Source organism: Phyllostomus hastatus, unplaced genomic scaffold (genome assembly GCF_019186645.2).
Source record: "Phyllostomus hastatus isolate PE091 unplaced genomic scaffold, TTU_PhHast_1.1 phas_scaffold_1674, whole genome shotgun sequence".
NCBI lineage: Eukaryota > Metazoa > Chordata > Mammalia > Chiroptera > Phyllostomidae > Phyllostomus > Phyllostomus hastatus.
This window is the reverse complement of record NW_025334011.1, coordinates 21,949,794-21,963,675: the sequence shown is the minus strand read 5'-3', so window position 1 is coordinate 21,963,675 and position 13,882 is coordinate 21,949,794. Positions and strand designations below refer to the sequence as shown.

The 13,882-nt window shown below is 38.3% G+C and overlaps 1 protein-coding gene across 2 annotated transcripts in view; it reads left to right on the top strand.

Annotated features, from left to right (window-relative positions):
- The window catches only part of PTER (phosphotriesterase related), a 59,880-nt gene that overhangs the window by 40,538 nt on the left and 5,460 nt on the right, over positions 1-13,882 (top strand). For both annotated transcript variants that reach the window (XM_045857794.1, XM_045857795.1), the window contains exon 4: positions 13,667-13,807. In XM_045857794.1, the coding sequence (XP_045713750.1) occupies positions 13,667-13,807 (141 nt within the window). The remainder of the gene's footprint in view (positions 1-13,666; positions 13,808-13,882) is intronic.

Genomic DNA, 13,882 nt, shown 5'->3' with positions numbered 1-13,882 from the left:
TAGGGGACAGCAAAAAACATCTGTTGCTGACTCTACAAACAGATGTTGTCTGGAGTTAATGTTATGAAAAGCCTAACAATGCTGCAAAAGCTACACATGAGGCTTTACCTAGACTGAATTGATTATGGAATTAGCACAGTCACAGTGTCGCTAACAATACACTGCAGTTACTTCCAAATTAGGATTCCTGGGTATGAGGACATGTCTTTCATTGTTTCTGGTAAACCTCAGTCCTTGTCTCTTCAAATATTGCTTCATCCATATTTTCCTGTATATTTGTATCATAAACACCCACTTGCTATATGTAGGGTCTCATTAGCTGTTCTCCCTGTCTTGTAACGTCTTCTTTGCATTTTCGTCCATTTTCGTCTTTGAACTGTAATTTCTTCAATTCTGTCTTCCTATTTAATACTTCTCTCTCCAGTGAAAGCAATCTGTTGCTTAGACTATCAATTTGGTTTATAATACAAAGATCTATGATTTTTTAAATTTCTCTATGTTCTCTTTCTTACTTTTCAAATCTGCTTTGTTAATTTTGAGATTTTTTTCCTTTAATATATTTTCAACTTGTGCTAAAAATATTATGCATAGAATGTTTACCTTATAATTAATAAACCTAAATTCTATTTTCTTTTTTTAACTCTAATTTTATAGGTTGTTGATTCTTCTGGCTCTTATTCATGTGAGGTTATTTTCCTGTATTTAAAACAATTTATTGTGATTTTTAGGTTTCTTGGAAATTATTTTGAGTCCTGAGTTGATTATAGGTAGTTAGGAGGCTCTACCAACCTGGTATTACTTTATTTTTTTTTTAATGTATAAATTGTGGTCAAATACACGTAACAAAATCTACGTGCTTAGCCATTTTGAAGTATGAAGCTCGGTAGTGTTGTGTACATTCACGCTATAGCACAGCCAATCTCCAGGCCTCTTTATCTCGCAAAACCAAAACCCTACACCCATTACACAGCAGCTCCCTAGTCCCTCTGCCCCAGGCCCAGGGCAACCGCTGTTCTCCCTCCTGTCTCTCTTCATGAGTTCGACTACTGTAGGTACCCCTCCAATACAATGAGATGGTATTTGTCTCCTCTGTGGCTTTCAAAACTAAACTTTCAGCTTGGAGAGTTTAGACCACACAGATGCTATGAATTCTGGCCCCTAAACTCAGCAAGTGCAGGCTTGTGGCTATAGATTCTCAGAGGAGACTTTTTTCTCAACCAGCATCCCTTTCACCTGAAGATTAAGAAAGACATAACCTCAAAAGACTCCCTCTGTGGGCCAGTTTTTAACTAGTCCTTCCATGTGGGTGGTTTAGATGAGAGGAACACTTCCTGTATGTGCTGGCCGCGGAGGCTGAGTCTCCAATTTGTCTCCTGCAGACTCCGGCCCTGGCTCTCTATTGCTGGGCCCATTCAACTCCCCAGACAATGGTAGCTCTGGGCTCCCCTCACTTCTCATTTTGTCTGCTCTCTTGTTTCTGCCCCTGAGCAAGTTCTTTACTTACCCCCCAGCTGAACCAAGCATTTAAAAGTATCTTTTCCCCCCTTTCACTGTTGAGTATTTTACTTACACTATCATGGAAGGTTTTCTGTGAATGTTTAGTCTGCCATGCTGCCTGAAATTGGTTCACAGTGATTCTTAAGGGAGAGTCTTTCTAGCCTATCTGTTCATAGTTAGACAGGTAGGTAAGTTAGAGAATCATGCTTAGCACTAAGAGAAAATAAGTTTCCACCGGAAATTGTGAAACAACCTTAACTCCTAGCAGAGTAGAGCATCTTTGCTCATAGAATCAAACAATATATGTTTATTCCTTGCTCATAAAATTAATACAAAATCAATATAGATGTATATCCCTTGCTCATAAAATCAAACAACACATATATGTATACATATATGCACATATACATGTACCTGCATTTTCTTTTAAACAATGCTCAAGATGGGATGGAGAAGTCGATCTGACATCAGACAAGCTCTGAGCATCCTAGGAAACCCTGAGAACATTTCTAGAACAGCCACTCATTCTGTGTCTCTACTAGGGATTGTTCAGGGTTCCAGTGCCTGGCAAAGAAATATATAGAGAGATGAACATTTCAGAGGAGAGGCAACTGGTGAAAATGGCTTTAGAAAAAGTAGCACATTGAGAAGAACAAATTAAATAACGTAACAGAAAAAATTAATCAGGGAGGCAGATGCTGGCAACTTTAGCCTTTTGATGTGACTGTTCACAGCAATACAGTTGCTGGGCTGAAGCTGGACTAGGTCAGCCTTTCACAGGTGCGCCAAGGTCTGTGGGCTGCACACACAATCTGATCTTTACTGAAAGGGCAAGGGCTTCACTTTACAATGGCGATGAATAACAAAAGGGCATGTATTTCATGCAGCAAAATGCACAGATGACACACAAAAAGAAAAGCATCCTGAAAACAAGGCCCCCAGGAAAAAAAAATTCATTTTGTTCCTCCCACCATGTTTTCTCAGGCACAAAGGAGAAGGTTCTGAAGCCACGGGCTATTGTGACTGTGACGTAGAAGTCCAGGCGCTGGCTCTGCCCTACAGCCCCTTTCTAACACTGGGCTTTCCAGCAGGGCTGACATGCGGCCTTGACTACCTGTAAAATTGTTCATTTATCCCCCCTACAGGTCGAATTCCTGTCATTTGAGAATACGAAATAAAATATTCTGGGATGTCCACATCACATTGAAGCAATTAAATGTTTTTGAAAATACATAAATCTTCCCTAGCCTTCATGCATAGGGCATTTTGCCTTAAAATACAGGCACAGACATGCCACCCCCCTCACACACACACACACACACAAGAACAACAACAACACACCGCCCTATGCCTGTCAGAAAGGAGCACCTGAGGCCATGAGAGGGAAGAGTTAACTTCCCTTAGGACACCTCTGAACCACATTGTTGTCATGTGACCACGTGTGACCTGCTTAAGGTCATTTACCTGGAGATAACAGCCTGACAAGATAAATCGGCTTCTGCATCTAGGCCCTCCCCTCGCCATCTGTTCTCCGTAAGAAATGTGGGCCTGTGGCAGTGCCCATGGACTGCTGCGGATTTAACCCTAGGGAACCTCAGAGGGGGATGCCCTTGACAGGTATAGCCACCCAACGTTGACATTTATCGGAAAATAACACCAGCATTTCTATTCCTGTTCAGGCTTTTAATCCACAAAGGCTTTATGCCTTTTAATCCTTTATTATAATTTTACTACCTGTTAAAACCCTATCCACATTTCCAGGTGGCAAATGATCACAGCAGGAACTCTGCCCTGGCCTAATATGGGCTCTCCATGATCTAAGAATTCACCCCAGAGATGGTCTTTTTGTGATTTATCTCCAAGGAAGTTATATCCTTAATATTCTATCAAGTAGCTGTAGGTATTGTATCATAACACAATTCTTTCATTACCAAGGAAAGTTGGGTAAAACAGCAAGGCTGGAAAGTATTTGGCTACTAACTATTTATTGGTTACACATTGAGCCCCTCAGAAGGCACCAGGCAGGTTGTATGCCTCAATCTGTTTTCTACTTGGTTATCTATTTAATAAACTAAAGGGCTTCAGTGGAAGTCTAGGGTCTAGCATTTGAGGAGGGACACAATGATAATGAACTTCAGGAATATACCACATCTTTTGTGTTTGAAAATTGCTCCCTGTGGAATTTGACCCAGGGGTTTCTTGACAAAGAAGGGGAGACACAGATCATGGCTTAATAACACATTTTATTCTCTTTACACTTGATTATCCATGCCAAATCCACCCAGCTCCTTACAGTATACAATTTTGATACATTTTTCATGCTCTCAATTAGATGAAGTAAATGGGATATTCCTTCCTTCCTTCCTTCCTTCCTTCCTCCCTCCGTCCCTCCCTCCCTCCCTCCCTCCCTCCCTTCTTTCCTTCCTTCCACAGATATTTATTCAATGACTAATCACCATAAACCAGACAATGGGAGTTAGCAGGGGGCAAAACCCATTCTCTGCCTTCAAAATGATCATTTATTTATAATTATGGTGACTCTTAACCTCAAGTTTTTCTTTGAAAATTCACATAAAATGATTATCTGGTATCCTTGGAACTGTACGCTTTTAATTCCTATGAGTACTAGTAAAATAACATGAAATACTTAAAAAACAATTCTAGGCAAATATTTGACAAACTTAAATCGAGCAAAACATCTTTATATATCTAAATAGTATGGTAGCACTAAAAAACAATTGGAATATTATACACGTGACATGGTTTAAACATTTAGAATTCTGTGCGTATGGTGCTGTATTTCTTAGCAGTTTATTATTGGGACTGTGTATATGCATGCATTATGTGCATAGTGTATAGTATACAGTGAAAGAAGTGATGTGCATTGTACAGTATGTACATTGTGCACAATAAGTACAGTAAAGACAACTTATCTAGTCATATCCATTCAGGTCCAATCACAGAATGAGAAATTAAAGAAATTAACTTAGGCAACAAAGCAGAGAGGGACCTGAGAAGAAAGTGAATTTTTTTCAAAGAAAATATTTACTAATAGCCCTTCCCTTTTCCCATGCACTAATGTCCACTGGCATTTCTTCTTTTATCATGATGGCAGATGACAGGAAAATATTAAAAATTGATTCTTTTAAACATATCATTGTGGCTACTTGTATATGTAGTTGAGTATGACTATGGCTACATTTCACACAAAAATCTGCACTGGTTTGCGGAACACTCACTGACACAGAAACACAAACCCCGAATGCATGGCAGTTGAAAACGTGTGGTGACATGGGCAGCAGCTATGCTTTCATTAATGCAATGGCCAGTCTGCACTGTCGGCAGGGGACAGTGAGAAACAGGAGGTGTTGGGGTCACGATGCCTAATTCTAGTTCTTACTTGCTGTGTGACCTTGAGCAGGTCACTTAATCCTCCCAGTCTTTTGTGCATCTGTCAACACAGGTTAAGAAAAATTCATTTTAACTGTTTAAGTGTTATGCATATTCCCCCCATGATTATTAATCTTGGACTTCCTTTCAAGACAGGAGCTATTTAAAAAGAAAATCCAGACAAATGTTTGACAAACTGAAATGCAGCAAAGCTCTGCAATGTGCAAAATCCACCCAACTGATTAAAGACAATTAAGTCATGCTTGTAATTGACATTTGTCGACTATCCCAAACTGTACTCTCTAACAGAGACAGTTGGGCAGGCCAGCCCCGTGCCCGGGCCAGCACAGGCACATTATACCCAACATACCCTAGCAATTTTTTTCTTCTAAGGCAATATTTCATGACTCTGACACCATTCCCATGAAATGTGACATTTTAACAAATAGGATTGCCATGTCTATGAGATTTATCTTCACTCTCCTCAATACCATCATTCCTTGAACTGTGTGTCACCTTACATGAAAAACGCAGCCTCTTTTGTGCTGTGTGGCAGTTGGAAAGTTCATATGGTAAAAAGGTCTTCCTGGGGTGTATAAACCACAAAATGCATATTGATATAAAGTTTTAATTACATGTCACAATTCAGAGCTGACTCCTAATTCAGAGCCAACTTTTAGTCTAATTCAAACAAAGGTTTTTCTCTTTCTTGCAGCGATCTGTTCCTTTTAGCATAAGCTCTACTGAAGTCATAATATTGAGTGTGACATCATTCCTTCCTATGATGTCATTAAACATCTCTATATGGTACAGACCCAAGCAGTCAGAGAAACTGAATGATGGGGAGGGGCAGGAAGGGTAGTATGCTTGTTCAAATAGAGACAAAGGGAAATGAATGCATGGCAATCTGAATTATTCTTCTATAGTTTTTCATTCCCAGTTATTCTCTAATATTGAAAAGACTGCTCTATAGAAGTAATGCCTTGGCACAAAAAGATACATGCATCTTTAAAGTGCCTACAGAAATGGGGATAAATTAGTGTATAATGTGAATGCGCCACCTTAACTAAGTGTCTTGAATGTGTGTGAAACCAAAGGTTCTGGTAAATATTTCACTGAAGTAGCAAATTATACTTTTAACCATAGTCAATGTTTAGGTCATCATTAAACGTATATCATTCTATATAGTAGTTTTTATTTTGACAAAATACATTAATTAAAATTTGTCAATTAAGAATTTTTCAGATTTTATAATAAAGATGGAACTGACATTTGCAATATAAAAATATACAAGAGGAGTGTTTTAGAATTATATTAACATTTAATTTAGTAGATTATAGAAAGTTATGTATTCATTTCTTTTAAACATTGCATTATAAATATTTTAAAATTCATTTTATATTATTACATGAATAGTATTAGGTGAGTTTAGTAATGCTTTTGAGTAGTTGTTGAAAAACTCTTAAAATAACAAAGAATCCTTTATAACACTATGTGAACAAATATAAATTGTTTTTAAATTGAGGATTTCAGTCCCAGCTGGGTGGCTCGTTTGGTTGGAGTGTTGCCTAGTACACCAAAATGTAGCAGGTTCGATCCCCAGTTGCAGCACGTACTGGATTGCTTCTCTCTCACATCCATATCTCTCTCTCTCTCTAAAAAACAGTGAACACATCCTTGGGCAAGGATTAGAAAAACATTGAAGAATTCAGTGGGGAGAGGTGGTAAATAATTTTTTATATTAATAAGTCATTATAATTCAATGTTGTGTTTAATAAATCAGTTGTATATAAGCATTCATTTATTATTGTATCTGTATACCAATTTAAAAAATTATTTGGTCAAGTTCATAACTTTTAGTGTTACATGTGTTCTGTGCTTCTACCGGTGTCAGGCCCTGAGCTAGTCTGGTCTCCAGTGGAGCTGCCCTCCTGGGACTCACCCTCTGGGCTCAGGACTTCACAGATCGGTATGGCTGATGAATGACAAGATGACAACACAGTCACAAGCACAGTAAGGGAGAGTGCACTAGACTAGGAGCCAGAATACCTGAGTTCTTGACCACTGAAAAGATTCAAGCTTCAGTTTCTTTGTTTATGCAATAACATTAATATGTGGCATAATTATTTCACCAGTTCATTACAAGTTTCAGAATATGGTCCTCCTGTATTCTTGGTACCATTTAAGGATACCGGTATCTCATCTACTGCCCAAGACATGCCCTTGATTCTCCTTCTCCAGCACTGTCAAAATGGAGACAGTGCTTCATCACTCCCTCTTCCTCTTGCCTGCCCTATTCTGGTTAATGACAGCATTATTCACCCAGATGTCAGCTTAGATTCCTCCCTGCTCTGTTTCTCCATGTGATAAGACCTGTCTATTTCACTGAGATCTGAAAATATAGACCCTCCTGTCCATCCTTTGTTGTTAATTTAATTCAGGCCCTTGTTTGTCACCTGAACAGGAACCACTTCAAAAGGGAACCACATCCTTAGCCGTGCTCCCTGACCTAGCCTGTCACCATTCTGACTTGTTCAGACGCAAATCTGATTACTGTCCTCCACTCTGACTTCAAACTCTCTAATGGTTCCCGTTCACCTTCAGCACAATATCCAAATGTCTTGGTCACCTGGTCCCTACCCATCTCTCCACCTCATCTCCCATTATGTCTAGTGGAGATACAGAATTTGGGCTACAGCCACACTGACAGTGACCTTGAGTGTGCTGCACTGACTGTTCTTACATGCTTCTCACACAAGCTAGTTAGTCTCTTGGCTGTGAATATACCATTCTCCTTATCCACTTAGCAATCTTTCTTCAAAATGAAGCTCATCAGAGATTTCCTTCTCTACAAAGCTTTCCCTGAACAAACCAAGCAGTGTTTGCTATGTCCTCCCACTTCCTAGAAGGACTTTTATTCTTAAATTCAGTATGGTCTGTAGAGCAATTATTTGGTTCCATGTCTCTTCCCTATAGACACTGAACTTCTTAAAGGATGGGACTGTGTGTTGTCAGTTTTACTAGCTCGTATCTCATAGTAAGTAGATGACCAACAATTTCTTATTGGATGGAGGAATGGATGGATGCTTCTTCTCTCATATACTTTAGCTCTGATAATTACATCCTTATCTTCAGGAACATCAAGCTTCCCCCATGCCCAACAGTTTTCTTGTAAATCATCCACCCCTCACACACCTGAATCCCACCAACTTTCATCTGAATAGTCTTCTTCAAGACGCAACTCAAGTGAGTCACTCCTTTAGTTATTCTCTCATAATACTTTGTATTTATTTGTACTATAAAAACTTTCAACACACTTAATTGTAATTATTGGTTTAAATATCTCTCTCTTTCCTTAGACTTCCAGTTCCTTAAAACAGCAGCTTAAATTTCTTATTCATACCTGTATTCCCAGCACAGAGGTTAGCACAAAGTAGCTGATGGTACAAGCTAGCAGATGTTTGATGAATTAATTCAGGAAGGTGTGTGTGAATGTACGAGAGTTCTTTGAAACTGTAAAGCCCAAGATAAATGTTAGGCATTAGTGTCATTTTGATCACAGCCATGCATCACATCCTTTCTTCCACTCCTTAGTTCTTTCTACCTAGATGGCCTGCAAACCCAGGTCTAAATTATCACTTCACACAGACTTCCTTGCTCCCACTCAGAGCACCTGTTGACATTAAGCTAAACCCCTCAGCACTTAGATAAGATCTAGAATATATATCTTATGAAAAAGAGAATAAACTGTCCTGCATTTTAGTACCAACTATAAACCACTAATCAATGATGACCAGATTCTGAAAACGAAGATAGCCAAATCACTTTAGTTGCCATTTTCTTAGCGAACAGCAATGTGATTGTTGTCAATTTATGCCTGGTTCCTTATATAGACAGAATGTGTTTATTAGTTGAAGAGCAAAAGTGTAAAACATGCAACAGAAGAAATAATATAATATGAATGACAAGAACAAACATTTGATACAAAAATCTCATCTGCCTCCTGGGAAATCCCATGATAGGGAATGTGATGCAATCACTGCATGTACCTTGAAGAAGGGAGAAATGCAGCAGCTCTGCATCTCACAAACCACCTCACTGACTGTTTAGGGCAAGAAGTGGAAAGTACTTATCTTAAAGACTGGGGAGGACTGGAATAAGAAACAACATAATTATTCACAGGTAGAGAATACAGAATGAGCAGGACTGGCTGAGGCTGACACCTACACTTATACAAGAAGAGCTTTGAGATCATTGATGCCTGAGAGGGGCAGGACCTCTGTTTAATCCTTATCTAAAAGATGTCCAGCAGAATGCATTTTCCCATGATACCATTTGGACATCTGGGGTCGATCCTTTCTCCAAGTGAATAAAAAGGACACTTGTATAAATGCAACTTCAGTAGCACCTTGACAGTCCCTGAAAGTCATCCAACTGAGTGTCAATTTAATGTGGTTAAGTCACCTTGTTAAAAATTCCTGGTGTGGGATGCTCTGAGTCATCTTTGTGATGGGGCGGATTTCTCCACAGGTTAGTGCAGGTGAGAAGGAAGGGAGCTTCTGTGGATGGGCAGATGTGCTCATCACAGAAGGGGCAGTGTGGTCTAAGAACATGGCTTTGGAAGATAAACACAATCTGTATTTATTCACACTCCTGAGTTACTTAACTTTTCTGAGACTTAGTTTCCTCATCAATAAAATGGGACCATCATACTTTCCTCATATAGTGTTCATAAAGATTAAATGAGACAGGGCTGCTTTGAATACCTGATGATGATTAAATGTTTATTAATCTTGTTTTACCTAGTTCTCCCCTTCTACCCTTCATTATCATATCATTCAAAATTCTGGCTTTTTTTCAGGACTTTTCCTATGAAAAATATGCATGATCACTGACACAATCTGCTCCCCACCCCAACAGTGTGGGTTTTGAACCTCAGTAAGAAGAATTTAAATGAATTAATTTCTTAATTTCTACACACAAATGTTCAGTTATCTAGAGGGTGTCTTATCACTAAATGTCAGTAAAAAATAATTTACATATTTACATATGTGAGCTTGTACATACTGGATTTTTAATGACAGCAAATTTGTCTGCCTCCTTTTTAAAATGCGTTTTCCTAATATCCAGAACATCAGCACAATTGCTTCTCTTCAGAGGAAATCTCCCTTACACATGGTTGTAAGATTTAAGTGATTTACTATGGGACCATTTCCTTCAAAGTCCCACTCTCTTCTATATGCTACTCTACAGGATAATAATTCCCAGGGGTTAGTCTTGCAGCTTACATGTTTATATGAATCTAATTGAACATGTTAGTCTTCCTCTAGAAAGGTATCTCTACTATAGTGATATTCTTCAGACAACACTGATAATATAAATAGCATTTACATCTAATTGACATCTGGAGATCTGGATACTTCTGTTCCCCATTCCTTTCTTGGATGAGGCTATTGTAAGACCACATCCAAAGAGATCATTCAAGGCCTCATGGTCACTGAAAGGCCCTGGCTTTTTCTCTGAGGGAAATGGCAAGCCACCGGTGGTGTCTGAGCAGAGGAGAGACCTAATCTGACTTAGGTGTGGACATAGACTTTGGTTGCTGTATTCAAATAGACTGTAGTAGAACAAAGGTAGAACTGAAGAGAGCGGTTGAGAATCTATTGCAGAGATCCTGCAAGAGATGATGGGATTGGAGACTAGGAGGGTAGTAGAGAGGTGGTGACCTGTCTGGATTCCAGTCATATTTTGAAAGTTGAGCCAAAAGTCTACCCAAATGGGCTAGATGTGGACAAAGCAGGCAAGGATAATCACAAGATTTTTGGCCTGAGCAACTGGATGGATGGAGTTGCCATCAACTGGGATAGGGAAGGGTGTTAGAGCAGCTAGTTTAGGGTGGTGGACCAAGAGTTTGGTTCGAGACATGTTAAACTTGAGATGTCTATTAGACATCTAAATGGATATGACAAGCAGGCAATCAGACACAAAACTCTGGACTTCAGGAGAAAGATGGACCCTTAATACGTGGCCTTTAATATTCATAAGAGGCTTAGAGCAATGTCAGGCTCCCAGAATGAAAGTAAGCAGTGGTCATGATTATTATAGTTCCTACGCCTTTGGCCATGCCATTCAAATATCTGAAGTAACTCCAGTGGTCAAGTCCTATCTATTATATGCAGTTACTCGCTGAACTAGCAATTAAGTACCTCCAGAAAGTAATCCTTTCCTACTTTGGGAGGTTTATCACCCACTTTGATGATAGAGTCTCCATTTTCAAGTACAGTTTGAGGGTACTGTGGGGAGGGAATTAAATTTCAAAATAAAAATTAAAACACATGATGTGCATAGTCAATGTTCTTTGAGTACAGACTACTCAGCCACAGGAGAATTCATAGAGCAAGTAAGATAGTTAAGAGAGTAGATTCTAGCTTTGAAGTGAATTTATACTTTAGCATATCACCTTGAATATTTAATATCTCAAGTCCCAGTCTTCTCATCTGTAAAACTGAGACCTGATAGGATTGTGGAGAATATTGAATGAGATAATGAATATAAAGCACTGTACACAATGCTAGACACAGTAAGTTCTTCTAACTCTTAGCTGTGATGATGATGATAATCAACTTTATTTTAGTTTTCAATTGGATCTAAGACTAAAGATTTTTCTATGGCTTGTTATTTATGATGGACTTTTCATTGAATATGTTTCTCAATATACCACTTAAATTTTAGAAAATTTACTCTCAAGGCATTATGCCAATAGAAGAAAAAAGATACTAGGAGCAGAAATCAGAGTCTGGTCCAACTTGTTATTGGTACTTCCATTCTCCTTCTTGACTCCAAACGGCCTCTCCCCTGACCCCTCCCCACCCCAGTAACTTGTCCATTTTGGTAGTTAATGAACTGAGTGAATGGACCAAAAAGGAAAAATACTAAACTTATCTCTTCCCCTTATGTTATTTAATTGTGCGTACTGTGTTTTTAGGCATGGTTCTTTGGGGAGGAAAACAGAATATGTTTACTCCACCAAAACACATATTCTTTTAACACAGTAATTTTGAAAGCAAAAGATGGTCTCCATGGTAAGAAGATGGAAAAGGAGTGGTATTCATAGAAAATAGCATAGAACTAATGTACATTTTAAAGTATGAAAAGAGGATATTTTAGCCTCCCTGCCTAAAACAACACTGTGAACTCTAAGTTACACTAAACTGGTGAATAAGATAAAGAGGAGGCAGCTCCAATGTGATTGCTTATAGTGAAAGTCAATAGTGAACTCCCAGAAAGCATCTCAGCATCTCCGCACAGCGGAAACCTGCTTTCGTGACACACTGAGGCTTAATTGGTCCTTCTATACTTTAGAAGGAAGAAAGGCTTTGAAAATACTTTTGACCTCGTAGAAGGAGATTTATAGATATATAATAGTGCTTTAATCCTTGCATACTGGAGTTGCCAAAGTAATAGTATATATTAGAGTAGATCAAAGCCTAATGATACAATGATGGTCTGCCATTCCAACTCTTCTCCAGGCCAGTCTTGGATCCCAAGCAATCATCCTTTTTCTAGGTCCGTAATTACCTTTACACAATGTCTAATGGGGTGTATTTTGCCTCTCATTTTTTTCCATATTCATTGTCTTTTGGTAAAAAGTATTTTCTTTCTTTCTCTCTCTTCTTTCTTTCTTTCTTTCTTTCTTTCTTTCTTTCTTTCTTTCTTTCTCTATTGGAATGTCAGTTCACTATTGACTTTATTTCTTTATTTCTTTATTTCTCCATGTGTTTGAATTTCTACCATGGTATTTTTGGGTCTAACTTAATGCATTCCTTTTTACTTGTTATAATGTGAATTTCTTGAGATCATCTATTCTTGCTCCAGACTCCACTCCTCTGCACTGTTTACATTTTTCTCCTTTCCCACTCATTTGCATAGTCTTGCAACATAGAGCAGTAATATTCTTACTAAGATATGTATTGAATGAGAAGATATTCACAAAAATCTGCATAAAATTATAAATTGTATTTAAAAAAATAAGCACACCAAAACATAAATGCATATAGTATTGCCCTTTTTTAAAAAGTTGCAGTGATATTCACATAATTTTTTTAATCTGTACCTGAGGATATGTTTTTATTGATTTGAGAGAGAGAGGAGGGTGGTGGGGAGAGAGAGAAATGTCAATGTGAGAGGGAAACACCGATCAGTTGCCTCCTTTATGTGCCCTGACCAGGGATCAAACCCACAACTTCTTGGTGTACAGAGCAATGCTCCAACCAACCCAGCCAGGGCCACATAAGCTTTGAAATTAATTTTAGAGCCATGCCATGATCTTCATAAGAAACTGATTCTATTATTTTACCTTAGCTTCAAGCTTTACCAAGGTTTGATTTACTCCCCTAGCTCATGGCACCTGATGCCAAATTTTCTTTGACGGTTTCCACAGTCCACAGGTCTCCCACTGAGGATTTTCACACACACACAGACCTTATTCTGGAGACAATTCTGTAGGAGAATTACAAAATTGTTTTGAGTATTGGCAATGGAATTAAAACATCCATAGTTTCAAAGTACTTTAAAAGGGAAAAGTCCCTTTTAGATGGGTAAATTCTTATTTCTGGTAACAAAGTGAACTTACTGTTTTATAGTCACATCATAAGAGCCAATTAAAAAACTCTGTTACTTTACTTAAACTATGTTACAGTACATAATATGCTTACAACTTTTACTCTATGTAGAAAATAGGCTCTTGATAATAACAATAAGTCTGCCTTATTTTCTCTAGGACTATACTTGATAAGAAGGAACTACTGGAGTTTGCTCAACTTGGCTGTTACTTGGAATATGATCTCTTTGGTACTGAACTCCTTCATTACCAATTCAACCCAGATATTGACATGCCTGATGATAATAAAAGAATTAGAAGGTAAATATGATTAAATCTCCTAGAATGTTCCCTTTTACCAGTCCTTTTGATTTTCATATCTAGGTAGGTATTAGC